The following is a 16,734-nucleotide window of genomic DNA, read 5'->3' on the forward strand; positions in this document are numbered from 1 at the left end:
ATAGAACCCCAGGGTCTTGAGTCAGGCAAATAATAAATAAAGCATGCAATGAGAGTTGCTTCTAAAAAAGCTGGTTTAAACAACACTTCTTGCATGCGTGAGATCTCTGAGCAAGTTTGAGTGTAGTACCTACATGTACAGGTCATTGTCCTACTGTCCAACTTGCTCTCTGTCCAACTTGCTCTCATGGCTTACTTGATCTGTAGTGCTCTTTCCAGTTTGAGCATATGCTACCACACTTCCGTAACAGATCTGTCCTGTGTGCTGAGACAGGTTCAGTGGGACACTGAGGTGATTTTAAATCTGAAGACTGCATCATACTTCATATGCCAAGTTGAGATTGCACAGTAGTTGAACTTGCCCAGTATTTCAGCTTTTGGGCTAAATGGTATTGTCTAGTAGGTCTTTCTTTTAGCACAGAAAAATAGAGGCATCTTTTTGTAACCTTTTTTGCTTCAGTAGCAATATTACTTTCTCAAAGTACTTTAAAGTATGTAAAACTTGTGCATTTTAGTGTCCCAGCTTTCTATCGCCTACTATAGCATCTGTGGTACCTTAGGTTTTCTGCTGTCACAGGCTTTGCAGGCATTTACTTTACTGCCTAATACAGTACTGCTTGGAATTAAAATTATTGTATGTCAGGAATGTGAAGTTATGTCAGTGTCTGTTCTTAACTACCTTGTAACGCTGTGATGTCTTTTTAATTTTTGCCCAGAATTATTCAGAGTTACATTTTGCGGGAAGAAGCTGGCACGCTGTCCTCAGAGGCCTCTGACTTCAACAAAGTACACTTGAGTAGACGAGGTGGGATCATGGCATCTCTGTATACATCTCATCCTGCAGACAGCGGTCTCACGTTAGAACTCTCCTTAGAGATAAACAGAAAGCTGCAGGCTGTGTTAGAAGATACATTACTGAAAAATATTACACTGAAAGTGAGTATGCCTTTTGTTCTGCATGCTCTCCTAGTTCTGAGATACTCTCTTCAAAGAGATGTGTGCTGTTAAAGGGAGGAGGCTTTTTGGAAGTCAGCTCCCTGCGAATTGCTGATACTGATAGCATTGGTTAATCAAAGAGTGCTGTAATGTGATCCATTCTGAATTTCTTTCGGGACCCTGTGATGTGCTGTAGTAGAGGGCTGGTTCTCAGCAGTAAACGTAGGGCTGACTGTTCGGCAGAGAAAAAGCCTTTGCACCTTCCCTCTGTCATGTGGGGGCTGCTTGGGCTCTGCGTGCCTGGTCCTGTGCCAGTTGCTGGGTACCAAGTTGAGCCACTGGGGCAGCGGGTCTGCTGTGAGGAAATGACAGCCGGCTGGGAAGAGTTGTGCAGCCTGCTACCTGAACTGCTACGTTATGCAGGAGCTGGATATCTCTTCCTGGGATTATCGTTCCCCTTAAACACTGCACTTTGTAGAGACAGCCTGTAGAAGTAACTTAAGAAGTAACCATCTTAGTAACTGCAAAAAAGACTTGCTCAAAGGTTTGCATCCTTTACTGAAATGAGCTTGGTTTTCTCTACCTCAGTCTAATCATTTGCATTTGTTCGGGATACTTGAAAGTATCAATCTGCTGACATAAACACTAATTTTGACTTATTAGTGCATTTTGTGCTGATTTGGTTTGTTTTCTCTCTCTAACTTAACCCATCCTTTCTTTCTCCCAAAGGAAAACCTTCAAACTCTAGGAACAGAAATAGAACGACTTATTAAACACAAGCATGAACTGGAACAGAGAATAAAGCAGACATAACTAAAGCTTCTGTGGAATAACTGATATGAAGATGCGGAAAAGGCAGGTGCTACAGACCACTGTTTTTCTACATTTTTCCAGAAATTTGATTGCCTGCCAGCACAAGCATCCAGTATTTTGTATACACGGCCTGTAGTCATACAGGCTGCTCTTACTCATGAGAGAGATACAGGGTTTGGCATCAGTGTGGTTCTGTCTACCCAATACCAGCCTGAGGTGTTGCTGAACTTTCCTACACACTACATTTATCTAAAACTTTTATTTGAATTGACATAGAGATGCTTTGCAGTGCATACTATGTTTTCAGTGAGTTGCAGTGAGATTTTCATTTCTACACTGTATCATTAATCAGTCTTTTAATGACAGAGCTTGAAAAAATAAATCAATTATGTTTTAATTGCTGTTGAACATATCCAGTGCTACTGAGCTTTAAGGGCTTTCAGATACTATTTCCTTTCTTGCATATTACTTCTAATGATTAGGTTGATCGAGCATTTTTGACAAATGCATGGAAAAATGCTTTGTCACAAAATTTTTAAGTGATGACTATGACATTGCTTATTTTCTGCTTTGGATTAGCATTTATTGGGTCAATTTATTCAAAAGAAATGAAACAACAGTAAAACTAAGGGATTAAGGAACTTTCTGAATCAATTATTGAGTATGTGCAACAGAAACAAACATCAATTCAGCAAATCTTGTAAACCCCTGATCTTTAGGTGTATGGTCTAAAGAAGTCTGATCTTTGAAAATTGGTTAATAAAACTTTGTCTTTTTTTATAACTAACAACATTTAAAAAAAAAAAAAATAAGAGTTAAACTGACCACTGTTACATATGTACAGATAGACATTGTGCTTACATCTGTTTTCAGATGAATGAAAAATTTTCAGAGACAAATAGAAGCTTACTAAGTTCTCTAGTTAGCTTTGAATAGACCAGCCCATGAAAGTGGTGGTAAGAAATAGAAAATATATCTAAATGGGATTTCATTCTGTTAGTTGGACTGTAAAAGTGGCATAGAAACATGTGTGACTCCTTAATTTTACTGTTGTGAAGAATTAAGATGGTTAAAATGGCATGAACTGAGAATTGTTGTTTAATCCCTCAGTGTCTGAGAGGGTGACAGCAGAAGAGGATCAAGGTGACAAGTTCTTAGTTTCACATCACGTTCACATTTTAATTCCAAGATAAGTAATTCCCAGGATCTGAAAAGTCTATTCCAGCAGTAAATGCATTATCAGTGTGTTTATTGCCTTCTGACCAAAATGTATTTACCAGTTCAGACTGTAAATACATGTGTTGGGTTTTTCTTAAATACTTGAACTTCCTATCATCATGAAAAAAAGATACAGTGTACATCTGTATGCTGGAGCGTACAAGGAGGAGAGTTTATGAAAGCATCCAGGTGACTTAGGGGCATGTACTCCATTTTCATGTGCCACTGAGTCACTCGGGCATTGTGATGAACCAAACTGAGCAGAAGGGCCCGATCTGGTTTGTTTGAATAGTTGGGTGCAGGACAGTGGGATAGGCACTTCTGAAAGTACTTTACAGGATCAAGACCTGGTTTGTGGTCCAGAGAGCTTCAGGGGGTCTTTGGATAGCCGGTCCCTTCAGTGTCAGTGAAGAGTTTGGAAAGGGATGGTGAAAACGAGTGATGAAAACCCTGATGAGCGTCGTAGAAGCTGTGAGCCTTTAATCTGGGTGGGTTTTATACATATATGTATATTTTTTTTAAACTCCTGAGAACAATGTTTATTCAAAACGTTAGGGAATTTTGACCAGCGCAGTCATGGGACTACCTCTGCTTTGTTGTTGCTTAAGTGATGTGGAGAGGGAAATACCTGCCTCTGCTGAAACAGATGGTCCCCAACTTCTGGGAAGCTGAGATTTAACCCCGAGCAAACAGGCAGTTGGTCATGACTGAGCTAGACCTTCTGCTGAAGGAAAGTATTGAGAAAGACCAATTTGCATGTCGAGACATAGCTTAGCTTTTGTATGTTGGCGTTTTCATGCTTTAACGTACCAGATCTCTGGATATTTTCAGGTGTTCAGCTGAATGACTCCAGTATTTTAGATACGATGTTAATATTGTAATCATTTAATATATGTTCTCCAGGTGTACAATGTGAATGAAGGAGAGGCGTGGTGCAGATGGAATAAGTGCAATGACATTGTGGAAATTCTTATTTCTTTTTGGCATGGTTGTTTCTCCGTTTAAGTTATTTGAGAAACCTAGTTAGTTGCCCTCCTGCCCTGCTGGAAATGCTGCTTTCCTCTCTGTAGCACTAAAAACTTCCCAGACTTCCCCCCCCCAGTTATGGAGACACACAAAGCTGTTGAAATTTCACTTTGCTTATTGTGCATGGTATTCACGTAGACTAAAGTCATCAGGAGGCTTTATTTTAAGCATACCTGTTAGAGATAGAACTTAACAACACATTAGATAGAACACATTAACAAGAACTCCTGTGGAAAGGTGCTCCTGTGGGATGGTTCCCACCATTGAACACCAGTGGGTGCAAGGCTTGGTTTATTACATTTCACTTACCCTTGTTCTGAAGACTTTTTATGTTATCAGCAAGAGATTGAAAACTGTCTCCAGATAAAATAAATTTTGCTGATGAACTGACAAACTAATTTTGAAGGCAGCCTGGAGCAGTGAGCTCACGTACCTGTCACTGAATCTCAGTGTCCATTAGATGTGTGATTGCCACAGGCTCTTCCGCAAGTTCCTAGCTGGTAGCTAGTTGTATCCCACAGGCTAAAACATCTGAATCCTGAACACTCAGGGTGCTCTTTTAATCCAAACATCTCACATCCAGATGTTCTCAGAGACCCTACAGGAAGGCTGCCGGTGCTTTTCTACCCTCTGTAAAATCCTGTGCTGTCATTGTCTAAAGCTAGATCCTCTGAAATAAAGAATTATTTTTTTTCCTGTAGAAATCACTGGCTTTCTGCTTCGTAGGCTTGTGCAATATTTTTAATTTCAGTCTCCAGAATGCAGTGGAGGTCAGTTTGTTCTCAGATACCCTCTCATCTTCTTAACTTGTTGCTGGCAACACCTACAGTCTCTCCAGCTGCTAAAACTGAAGTTAGTCTTTTGAAATAGCTTTCATCACAGTAGTTTAGTTCATAACTAAACAAGACAATAACAGATCAGATCTCTGGCTTCCACTGAACTGAGTGTAAAGCTGTTTGCCTGCGTGCTGCAGGGACCCTGCAGGAACCTAGGAGGTGGTTCAGAGTGCAGGGCCTGACTGCCCTCTAGGAATGGGCTTTGCCCCTTCCAGCTGCCGATGTGATGGGAAATACCAACGGTAGGTGGCACTAGAAATCAGACTGATCGTGTCTCCCCAGCCACCTGAAACCCTTCAGGAGGCAGACAGCTGAGCTGCAGAGGGAGTTGGGTGGCATTTACAGCTTTTCCAAGACGGATGGCATTTCCTTCCTGTTTCCATGTTCAAACTGAAGCTATGTTAAATCTTCCAATATATGTATGTACGGTGTCCGAATATACAGAGTGTCTATTGATTTAATTTTGTAGATACTTGTTTCTGTATAAAGTTTTTGAAGATATCGCTATACATTATGTATATATTGTACTTTGAAATAATAAACCCACAAATGAGTGAAAGTCTGCTGTGGGTCTGTGGTTTGTGCCTACGTGCTGCTGCCTGACGCCAGGTCGCACAGGTACCTGCGTGGCTGCATTTTTCTACTGCACCATCCGAGCACGAGGTAGGTGGCAGTGGTGTCCTTGCTGCGTACCGCAGGTGCTGGCAGCCAGACTAACAGCAAAGCCAGGGAAAAGCAGAGCTGGGCATGTCTGTACTTCATCTCTGGGAGACTGGGCTGAGACTGCTCCATCCTGAAGACAGGCAATAGGTGTGCTGCAATTAAATGCTGCTGTGAGCTCTTAGCAGTTCCAGTAAGTGGCCCGAATGCTTGAGTCCTCTTTTTCCTTGTGCAATGTGAATTTGACAATCGCAATAGCAAAGGCCCCATTCCCTTGGTCATGCTGTACATCTGTCTGCTGCTCTGGTTTATTTATTCAGCTATACAGGTGCATAACAGCAGTATGACTGCATACTAGCTCTTTTTTTTTTTTTTTTTTTAATTTTTTAAGTGATGCTGTCAGATTGCAGGCTGTTGTGGCTACTCTTTTAGTAAAAGTCCAGGAATCAGATCTGCAGAGGCTGTGCTGCCTTTTCAAACTAGTTGCACGGAGACTGAGAAAGGGGAAGAAGACAAGAATAGGATAACTTAAGGAGTTTATCCTAGTATCTCCCAGGGAATGCTAAGTGACAGAAGGGAGGGTGCTATTTTCTGTTGGAATTTTAATGGCAAACTAGCCCTGGCTTTCTGGGAGTAGGGTGAGGGTTCCCAGTGTGGTTTCTGGTTGCTGTTATCTGCATTGCCCTTTGCTGGAGTTGTTTGCAGTCCACTGTCTTTCTTCCAGCCTTTTCCACTGGGAGCAGATGCAGCTTTTGCTGACAGATGAAGCGAAAAGCCAGGATTTATTTGTGCTCCTAAATACTTAGCAGCGGCACTACTTGGAAACATCAGCTTGAAGCAAAACTTCCTCAAATAGAAATTGTAGTTTGGGTGGTAGTTGCAAGTAGCCACTTGGCAAACTTCTCACCCCTGTTTTGCAGATCTGTGTTTTGGACGGGCACAACTAGCAGAGGAAAGGTTCCCGCAGCACTGTTAAGCACTCAGCCCTGCAGCAAGCCAGTCTGGTACCGGAGCCATTGGGCAATAAATACACACCCCAGAGCTAGCAGTCTGCTGCTCTAGCCGACTGTGAAAGAGGAAATCCGCGCTGCTATTTTTCTCTCCCTGCCCTATTTTAAGGGTTTTTAATAGAGAGACAGGGTTGGGGTTTGTTGTTGCGGTTGTTTTTAGGCTATTTTACATTAAACCACAATGGGTCTGTGCCAGATTTTGCAAGAGTTTTGCATGCATACAGTAACTTCTTGTAGAAGAGTGAGTGCTGATGAACAAGTTGTTCTCGTACCCTGTACAAATATGCTGTTAGATATGTTTATGACTGTTCTGCTCTGATGGATGCCCTACATGCAGGAAATCTCCAGCCTTCAGGTGTTGCAGGGCTCTTCACTGTGTGCAGCTGATCTCAGGGCTGCTGTAATGCCCCAAGTGGAGCACCTCACTGACTAAAAGCCTCAACTAATTCTGGTCTTGAATGCCAATGGGCTACTTAACGGAGTTTCTATTTAGAAAATAATCCAGAGTGTAGGAAAGCAGCACACAAAATCCCTGAGAAGTCTGCTCTCTAACAAGATGCTGGTGTGTTTGACATTAGGTAGGTGAGCACAGCCTTGCAGGCATGGCCTTCCCTTTTGGGGTCACTGGCATGTCCTTAAATGCTGTCCTGGGGTGTCCAACCTGCAGGCATTCAGGAACAGGTGCTGCCTTTGAAGACAGATGTCTTGAAGCAAGGTGTGAATTTAGGGCACTGTTTTTCAAGCTCTGGTCAGTCAGAGGTAAATGTGCCTGTGGTTTCAGAGTGGCTTTGTGCCTTGCTGCCGACTGTTCTTGCCTCACTGCTGGAAGGAGCGGCCCACGCAATCTGACAGCAGTGTTTGTGAGGCTGCACTATAGAAGCAGCCAGTTAAAAATGCCTTGAAGGAAGCATTTTTTTTACTAAATCTGAATTTAACTCCAGTCAGTGCGTGGCACAGGGGGGAGGAAGGAGGTAAGAATCCCTTACATAGGTGCTGCAGGTAAAAGCAGCGTATGGTTACGGCTTGTGGTTATGGTAAGGTCACGGGGCTGAGAAGGACAAGCTTAGTACTGGTCAGCCTAAACCTGTTTTGTGGCTCTCCAAATGGCCCCCTGGAAACTTTGGCAAGCCAGAGACAAAAACATTTGAGTTTGACCTTAGAGCTGTAACCCATTAAAGGTGTAAGTGGCTTGTACTACGCTGGTCTGAAGTCGTGTAGCTTGGGCCGCACAATCCCAATAACAAATGCATCAAGACAGGTGGATGCTGGCAGTGAATAACTTCTGCATTGGCACTTCAGAAGCGTAGGTGCATCTCTGAACCAGGACCTGGCAAACCACCGCTTGCATCAAGTTGCTCTTGCTCCTAAGGTAGGTGAAGCCCTTGGAATAGGGATGTGATGGATTTGGCAGTAAGCCCGTAGCACGAGGCTCCTAGATTACTTTTTGTTGTTGTTACTTGAATTACGTCAAACAACTTCCCTCTCTTAGACTTTCCTTGCAGTCCTCCAAGGCTGCTTGTTGACAATGAAAGACCATTCAACTGTTTCAAACGGATTTGACCTTGCTTGGGTTAGCGACAGAGCCAGTACCTGGTGGTCACCTTGTAATGCCAAACCGGCTGTGATGTGTCCCTCACTAAATAAAAAGCTTGGGCAACTGCAAGCCCTGCTGAGGCACGTTGGCAGGCGAGTTCCCTCCCATCACACTGAAGGAGAGCGTGATTTATTTTTCCTTGGCTTTGGCAGTAGCTGAAACAATAGAATTGTCCCCAAAGACTGGGGCACGTGAGCCAGCGCCGTTCCTCCAGAGAGCAGTAAATGGAGGGACTCGCGTTTAATTGTGTACTGGAGCAAACACTGGAAGCAAAACACAAAACAACCCTCCCACCCCAATCGGGGAGTTCAGCACCAAGTGCCGAGGGAGGTTTCTGGCAGGGAAGGCAGGCTTGGACGGGCGAGCGAGGAAGCGAGGCACTTCCACCGGCTCTGAGTCACCAGCCCCACAGGCTGGAAAAACCCCGGTCTTCCAGCTACATGGCTTTGGTGATGGTTTCTCTGGGGAGAGACTGGCTTTGCGTGCCCAGGCCGTGAAGATCTGCTCCTTGGGAAGTGCAAAACCCCATGTTGTGGTGCCAGGACGGAGCAGGGACGGAGGCTTCTGTCTGTGGGGCCTTCCTGCTTGTGAATGCAGGACCCAGGCATGGCACGGGGAGGCTAGGCCCTTAGAGAACCTTCATTTCTGAAACCATCCTACTTCCAAAAAGCAATTCACGATTTCAGTGTGGTTTTGTGCCCTTAAAAGGTTTCAGAAGGCAGGCAGCGAGCTCGGATTAGGCCCCGTTGCTTCTGGTTTCTGGAAAAGCAGCAGGGCAGAAGCTGAGCAGAAGTGGTGCGGGCAGGGCCAGACCCGGCTTCCTGCCTGGCTCTGGGCGAGGGGCACTGCTCCAGATAAGCAGGGAAGCACGGGGAGAGAAAAAGGGGCAGGGATGAGGCTAGCTGGTGAAAAGCTAAGAGATAGGGGAAAAGGAGCTGTGTTATAAGGAAGGCAGGCCCAGAGCAGCAGCCAGGGGCCTCGCCTGCCTGGGCCTGGCGTGCAGCCGGCAGTACCATCGGAGTGAGCTTCTCCTTGCTGAACCCCGGGCATCCCAAACATCCACTTCGAAGTGGAGATATGTGAAAAAGAAACAGAAGGGACTGACTGTTTTTGGCAATGCAGCTCAGCAATCACTTTTGTGGGGAAGTGCTTCCAGCAGCGCTTTCTCTCAGAGAAATGGCCAGGCTGATTTTTTCCTGTTTCATCCTAGATCCTATGACACCGCCTCCAGCCACCCTCCTGCCCCGTGTCCTTCTGGTCCTGAAGGCATCGTTCGCTGTCTGTCCCTCGAAAGCAGAGGCAAGGCTGGCACCATCTTGGCACCCACAGCCCAGCTCCATCCCCGTGGTGCCGGGACAAGGACAAGGCCCCCAGCACGGGAAAGAGGGGACGGGGACACATGCAGCCCCCTGCAGAGCTGGGACATGCAAATGGAAATATGTAGGTAGGGAAGGAGAAAAAAAGGATACAGATATCACGATCAAGGTCTTTATAGGATTTCTAATGGGTTTAAAGGAGAAAAAGATTGTTGCTGGGGGTGAGGAGGGAGGGGATGGGGGGGAGGGGATGTTTTGGTTTTGTTTTACCAAAAGCGATGGTAAGAAATATAATTTGTAATATAAGAAAATAGCCAACACTGTACTGATGATTTGACTGTCAGCTCTTACAAGAAAAGGCAAGTAGTGTTCTAATATTGAGGATGAAAAATGGGAGGACCCAGCAAGAGCCCGTAGTAATGCTGTAGGAAGGCAGAGGCAGAACTGCCAGGGGCAAGGAATAGGCTTTGCTGAATTGCTGAGGGAAAAACGCAATCCCAAATTCCTCTGTTAGAAAGGTGTATATCCAGCGCAGGACAAGCAAAACAGCACACTAAATTGGTGGATGCAGTGAAGAAAAACACAAGAGAAATAACGCCTCAAAATTATCTAGTTATAGTTCTTCTGAAATCCCATTGCACTGCTGCTGACAAAGGTCTGAAAGCAGTTCATATGCCAGGCACGTACATCTATCATGCTGGGTAATGCTGCATCATCGTTTCCTGGTGCTCCTGTTTGCCTGTCTGTATCCATCTGTTGTCCTGTGTGAAGGTTAGATCACAAGCACTTGGGGGCTGGGAGGGATGGGCATTGCCTGTGCAGAACCAGCATAAATTGTTCCCGATCCTCGCCTGGATCTGCGAGGCACCACTATCAAAAAGGAAAGTTTAAAGATTTCTTGTACAGAGTATGAGGACAACTTTAATCCAAGATAAGTAGTGACGTGCGAAAATTAAAGGGGAAGAGAAATTGCATTAGCCTTTGTGAACAAGCAAGGAAAGAATTGCAAAATAACTGCTTTGCAAAGCTTGGATTTGCAGAGGCAAGCGCAAGGTGCACGAAAGGGGAAACGGAGTGTGCAGCTAGCAAGTGTGCATGGCTGCAAAGATTCCCTGATTGCAGTGCCAAGAAAATCAGAACTGCAGCCAAGAAAAACATGGTTAAAATGATGCGATGTCATAACCCAAATGCTGCTAATAGTGGCAATGGCATGCTGAACAATCAAGAAGGAAAATACCGGCAGCATTAGTGTAACAGGGATACCTGCAATCTGCAAGCAAAAGGGGTGAGTCTGTGGACCTGCTAACACAGGAGCAGACACAAGTCATGGCAATGCACCCCGATGGACCTCGACCTTACCAAAAGCACCAGCCAGTCTTTCTCCAAGGGGCGATACTGAAGTAAGCATGAGGGCTGCATGCTCAGGTTTGTGAATTTTTAACTCATTGTTTAAAATCCACCGCACCTAAAACTCCCACCAGAGCAGACCCATCTGGTGAGCAAGGGAAGCCAAAAAAGCTGCAGTTCAGCACCAGGATGCTGCGTCTTGCTTGGACAAAAAGCTGCATAAGGGCTGATAGCATCCTTCCCTTTTGAAACACTTGCAAGGGCTTTGAGATCTCCAAAAGGGGAGGTCCCGCCTGTAAGGTAAGTGCTGGTGGCTGCAGCGCATTTGGGAGACAGATGCGGTTTATGTTCTCCAGACATCTGCTCCATGCCTTCTAAAGGCTGTGATAATTTAGTGGTGCCAGCTCTACTTACACTTGCAATGCAGTCAGGTAATAGAACTAGACATGAGAAAATGCAAATGTAGATCCACACCAAGATATGAACATCCTGGCTTAGACCCAACCTTATATTTTGCTAAAAAGCGAGGAATGAAAATTTCTTATTCAGAGAATAAAAGGCATTTTATTCACCCAACTCCTTTTATTAGTAGGATGTGGTTTTGGGGTGTCTATTGATGAGCAGCTTTTATTACTCATGCTTCACAGCTTTATCTGTACCCTGGACTTCAATACAAGCAGCCTGATGCAACCCCTGATAAGTGGGAGAGGGGAAAAGCATGCACAATACAAGACGTTCCCAACAAAATCTCAGTTCCTCTTAATGCAAAGAAGTCCTACAGGATGCAGCGTGACTAGGGCTTGAATGCAAATCTCTTTATAGAGCACCCCTCAGATGGGGAAGGGCAGCTCGTCTGGTGGCTTAACCACAGCCCTCAGTGGCCACTTCCTCAGAGATGCCTGGGAGGCGCCCACTGGGACAGCAGAGCATGGAGATGGCCTCATCCGAGGTCACTTTGTGGTGACCCCAGGCCCAGGGCCATGGTCTGGAGCCACAAAAGTGTCCTCACCCCATGTGCAGGGGGAGGCCCAGGTGGCATCTCAACGGAGCCTGGCAAGGAGATCTCCACATGAGCCTCCAGGCAGGCTCAGCCCCACAGATGAACCTCTTCACTCCCTGCCTGCCCTGCTCATCCCATCCCCTTTGCCCACTACTTCAGGCCCTACAGGTCTGTGGATAAAAAGGGAGAGCTGACACCTAGAGTAATCAGGCCGCAGAAAGTGCCCAAGAACAAAAGATTGATTTTAATGACCCAGCTTTGAGCAAGTTTTGGCCGTTAGCTTCAGGAAGTCTTCATCATTTGTGTCAAAGAGGAAGCAGATGGAAATCGCAGAATTAATTTGATCTGAAGAGATTGTGCTCTGGAAAAACACACGTGTCAGGCCCCATTACTCAAGGCTACAGACCTGGGGACAGGACAAGCCACGTGTGGCCTGTAGGCGGGAGCAGTCTGGGTGCCACTCGGCAGCACTGCTGCACGGTGCCTTTCCTCCAGCAAAGGGACAGGGCAGTTCTGGGGAGAACTGACAGAGCAAACCCTGCGGGAGCTTGCCTGTCTTCTGTCCTTTGAGGAAGGTGAACAGCAGCAGGAACGTCCCCTGGGAAAGCACAGAAATCAGAGGACTGATAACGCTGTCCCTTGTCGTTGGGTGGATCAGTTTCAGTCAAGGCAGACTGTGGTTTTGTCAGGCCATGACACCAAGCTGTGCTGTCCCCAAGGCAGAGGCACACCACAGCACCTCCCTGAGCCCCATGGAGCTGCAGGCCTCTTTCCAAGGGCCCACAGACCCCAACAGTGAGCTGGGCAGCATATGCTCTGTAGAAGTCATTCATTCCCTTTATTCTATTTATTTTTCTTAGAAAAGGGTGGTCTAGTTGCAGAGCAGCTCCCCACCTGTTGCTGTGAACAAACCTCTTATGATCTGAATAGCTGCACTTTGTGTTTTAGGCATGTAATGGGATGCGAAGGGGGGTTAGTGAGCTCAGGCAGCCCCTCATGCTGCTCTAACTTGATCACCCACCTCTCTCACGAAGCACAAGCGTTGTGTAAAAGGCAGCCACAACTGAAGGTGACCCCCTAGGTGCTGTGTCTTGGAGATAGTCGTCATCATGTAACCAAAGTAGCTCAACTGTTGCTGGAAGAAGAGTATGATAGAAGCATTCCCACCCCCTCCTACCAGCACCACTTTTGGATCCTATGATTTCTTCCTTGTTTAAAATGATTCAGCAGTAGACTCTCAGATAGTCTCTGTCTGGTTAAAAATAGTTGCTTGCCTCATATGGGTTTAGCGTGGTGCTGTCAACTGTAAAATGTTCCACCTTCCAAAAAAGAAGAGTGAAAAATGAAAGGGAGCACTCACACACCATTACTCCGCAGTCAAGAGCTCGCTCCAAATCCATGGAAGGAGGAGAGGCCAGCTGGGCGGCGGGCAAGATGCTTGAGTTGCTGCCTGATGCCTGGTCTTTGGGGAGCAGTGTCCCGTACACAAAAACTCCCAGGCTGATGGTTTGCTCATTTCTGAAGACAAAACACTTGTTTATGTTCAAGAAGTATTTGTTAGCTGCATTTTCGAAATATAAGAAGAGCTTAGTCATTGCAGCTGGATGTCTCCTGATGTCATCTAGGAGAACACGCTCCAGCAGGAAACCAGTATAGCCCAGTTTGGCGAGCCACATTCCACTGCCAACCCATAATAGTGGGGCAGCAGAGCCTGAGGGCTGCCAGTCCTCACTGCTGCCATGCTCCATGGGCGTGTGGAGCCTGCACAGTGCCATCGGCTCACCCAAGCCTTGTTTGTGTCAGTGAGGTGAACGTGGCGTGAGGGAAAATGGGGTAATTTGATTGCAGTAGAAGGCAGGTGGTGCAGGAAGGTTCTGTCACTTGGGCCTCAAATGTGCTTGCGTTCAGGCCCAGCTTCTGGGGAGTGTGGTGGGACCACTCTGCCACAGTGGGGGTGGTGGTGAGAGGCACAGAGGAGAGAGAAATGGAGAGTGCTTCAGGCCCAGCCCACCGAGGGGTGGCTGTGAGGGGACAGACCATGCTTCTGCAGAGGCCCCAGTCAGCTCCTTACACCCCAGTCTGTGAGGGCTCCTGGCTGGGGAGGGAAGCACTGGTCAGAGAGATACTTGAAGTGAGAAGCTGAAACATTCATCGTGGTTTATCCCATATGCTGAGCAGCAAACTGCCTCGGTGGTGTTCACCTGCTTCCAGTGCTGAAGAACCTCAGAAAAGCCAAAGGGAAAAGCTATCCATCACTTTTCACTGCACGCTTGACAGCATCACAAGCTGGCTTTAGAAGCTGTATGACAAATTGCTGGTTAATGCCTGGATTAATTTTTTTATTTTTATTTTTATCCCTAAGAATTGCATCTGCTGTGCATGCTGAACCAGCCAAGAGCCCACGGGTTGGGTGCTCCGAGGCCCCATCTCTGCAGCACCCTGGCACTGCCACAGCCCTGGGGAGGTCCCACAGCGTACCTGCACATCACTGCAGCTCCAGCCTCATCCCTTGTTCTGTGTCATGCTCGACAAGACAAGGGATGAGCCCAGGGATGAACTATTGCTACGGGGAAATGACTGCCTTGAAGGAGTGCAGGCAGGCCCCAAGTTTTCCAGCTTCAGGCGCCTGCATGTGCGCCAGACCCCAGGACACAGCTGTGTTTATGGGAAGGGACGTTCTCACAGGCCAACAATTTTAACACACGCCAGGCCTTATGCAATTTTCCTTTCCATTTATAACATTATGTATTTTATACGATAAAGTTTGAAGTGTGGCTTTTGTGCATGAACGATACAGTTTCCATAATATTTTTTTAATATGCAGAGGCATTTTGTTTTGAGCTCCTGGGGCGTGAGTCAACTCCTATTTGAGGCCACTGGAGTCCTTCCAGTGACCTTCCTGGGACCTGGCTCATGGGGCAGCCAGGGCTGATGTGCCGCAGGTGCGAGCTAGTGTGACCTGCCGAGGCTTGGGGCACCTCAGAAGAGCAGGTCCATCAAAAAATGGAAATTACAATCAGGAAATTACGCCTACAGCACCGTGAGCCTCCACTGGGCAAGCCGGCAGCAGCTGGGTTCAGCCCTGCAGGATCCCTGCGTTTGCCCGTTGGAAGCAGATGCCAAATCCCTTAATCTCGAGGCTGCAGGAGGCAGGGTGGGCTGCAGGAGCTCCTTGAGTGGGACAAACATGGCCCTGGGTTGTCTGAAGCACATGGGCCATGTCCTGCACCCTCACACGAGCAGCGGCCCCACGGGGCTGCCCAGCCTGTTGGGAGCACTGCCTGCAGCAGGCCGTGGGGGTGTCCAGGATGCCAGGGGGGATCCATGCCAACTCAGGTGCCCACCCATGAACAAATTTTATCCCCACTTCTTAAGGACGCTTGGAAGAGTCATTTCTTTTTTTGGTAGAAGCACGATCCAGCAGGGAAATGTAAGGGGCCCTGGTTCAGCAAAACCCTGGCAATTTAGCTCTGCTCAGAAGCGCAGCCCTGCTCTGTGGCTCCCCGGACAGCCTCCGGTGTGGTCAGCACATGGAGGTGGAAGTCCTCGGAGCAGCAAGTCCATCAGAAAGCTCCAGCAGGTGGTAGCCTCAGCCTGGCTCTGGTGCCATCCCGCACAGCACGGCTCTGAAGACACCCGGGATCGTCCCTTGGGACGCAGCGCAGGGCCACCAAGCCGATGGTGTGTGGCTTGGAAATTAGGCAAGGATTTGGTGTTTATAAAACAACCGCTAAGAGTTTTAAAAAGGGACCAGGAGTGTTTACATACAAGCTGGATGGACTCTAAAGCGCTGCATGCTTTGTTGTGTCAACTCGCACACCTGCACGAGGTATTTTTAAAAATCCCCACAAAACCTGGGAGCCAAAGAACGGGGCGAGTCGAAGTGCCAAGCCCCACCTTCAGGGATGACCGGGGGCTCCTGGCAGGACCTTGCAAAGGGCTCCAGGCCCAGCTGCGTGGCAGCCAAATGTGGGCAGGGAGGAGCTCAGTACCCTCCTCCATCCCCTGGCAGAGCAGGCACCTGGATGAAAAGGAGTGGAGCCACACCACGCCTTATCTTGCACTTCTTAACCTACCAGAATTGCCAGTTTCTACACCAGCGAGTTTCTGGACCCTTTTGTAGCAACACGGGTTCCCTTTCCTCTGGTATCTCTGACGGAAAGCCCTGCCTTGACCGTGTTTGCTCGTAGGATGACAGCAGGACTCGGCCCATACAAGGTTATTGACCTGGGAAGAGAGAGTTTCTAGAAGTGAAGGGCTGGGCAGTTTCTCGGAAACTGCCTTATCAGCATGGCTACAAGCTGGGGCTTTAACAGCCTGGCTGGTCTGCGTGTGGCTTGTTCCTATTCCTACAGCTCTGGACACATTTGCTTATTTTGCAACACATTATTTCAAACAGCTTCAGGCCAAGATTGCCTCAAAGCCATGAAGCCAGGCTCAGTCGCTTTGCTATTTCTGAAGTGAGGTGTCAACTGAGTCCTGAAGCACAGCAGTGAGGGGAGCACACGGGAAGCGCAGAAAGGCTGATGCTGCAAGCCTCGTGCTTCCCCTTTCGCCGGTGGAGAAGGGAATGGCAGGGGAGCCAGGGGTTATCAGTAGACGCAAGAGGGCAAAACAGGAACCGAGGGGTCTTGGCTTTGAATAGCGAGGAGTGTCACCAGGGCGCAGGCTGGTCGCTGGGAGAGGTGGAGGAGGAGTGGGGGGAGTGGCTGAGTGCAGCACCCTGGGGATTCACAGCCAAGCCTGGCAGTGCATTGAGGTCTACTCAGGGTCACCATACACCAGCAGCCCCTGTTCGACTCCTAAAGCCCCACAGGAGAGCAGGGGCCATGGGAGGCCTTTTTCCACAAGGACAGGGCTTTGCAGCTGGGGTCCAGCACCGGGGTGCTGGGCAGGAGCTGGCTGGAGAAGCCTTTTGGTGCAGACAGCTCGGCCAAGCTTTTGGAGCAGCGCCCACAGGGCCATGGACACGCAGTTCC

The 16,734-nt window shown here is 47.6% G+C and overlaps 1 protein-coding gene across 4 annotated transcripts in view; it reads left to right on the forward strand.

The window, feature by feature from the left end:
- CCDC186 (coiled-coil domain containing 186) overlaps positions 1 to 5,387 on the forward strand; it is a 32,695-nt gene extending 27,308 nt beyond the window's left edge. For all 4 annotated transcript variants that reach the window (XM_082765305.1, XM_082765303.1, XM_082765304.1 and 1 more), the window contains 2 exons: positions 716 to 935; positions 1,665 to 5,387. In XM_082765305.1, the coding sequence (XP_082621431.1) occupies positions 716 to 935; positions 1,665 to 1,748 (304 nt within the window). In that variant the 3' untranslated portion in view covers positions 1,749 to 5,387. The remainder of the gene's footprint in view (positions 1 to 715; positions 936 to 1,664) is intronic.
- The last annotated feature ends 11,347 nt before the right edge of the window (positions 5,388 to 16,734 follow it).

This window comes from Aythya marila, assembly GCF_965140915.1.
Source record: "Aythya marila genome assembly, chromosome: 7".
NCBI lineage: Eukaryota > Metazoa > Chordata > Aves > Anseriformes > Anatidae > Aythya > Aythya marila.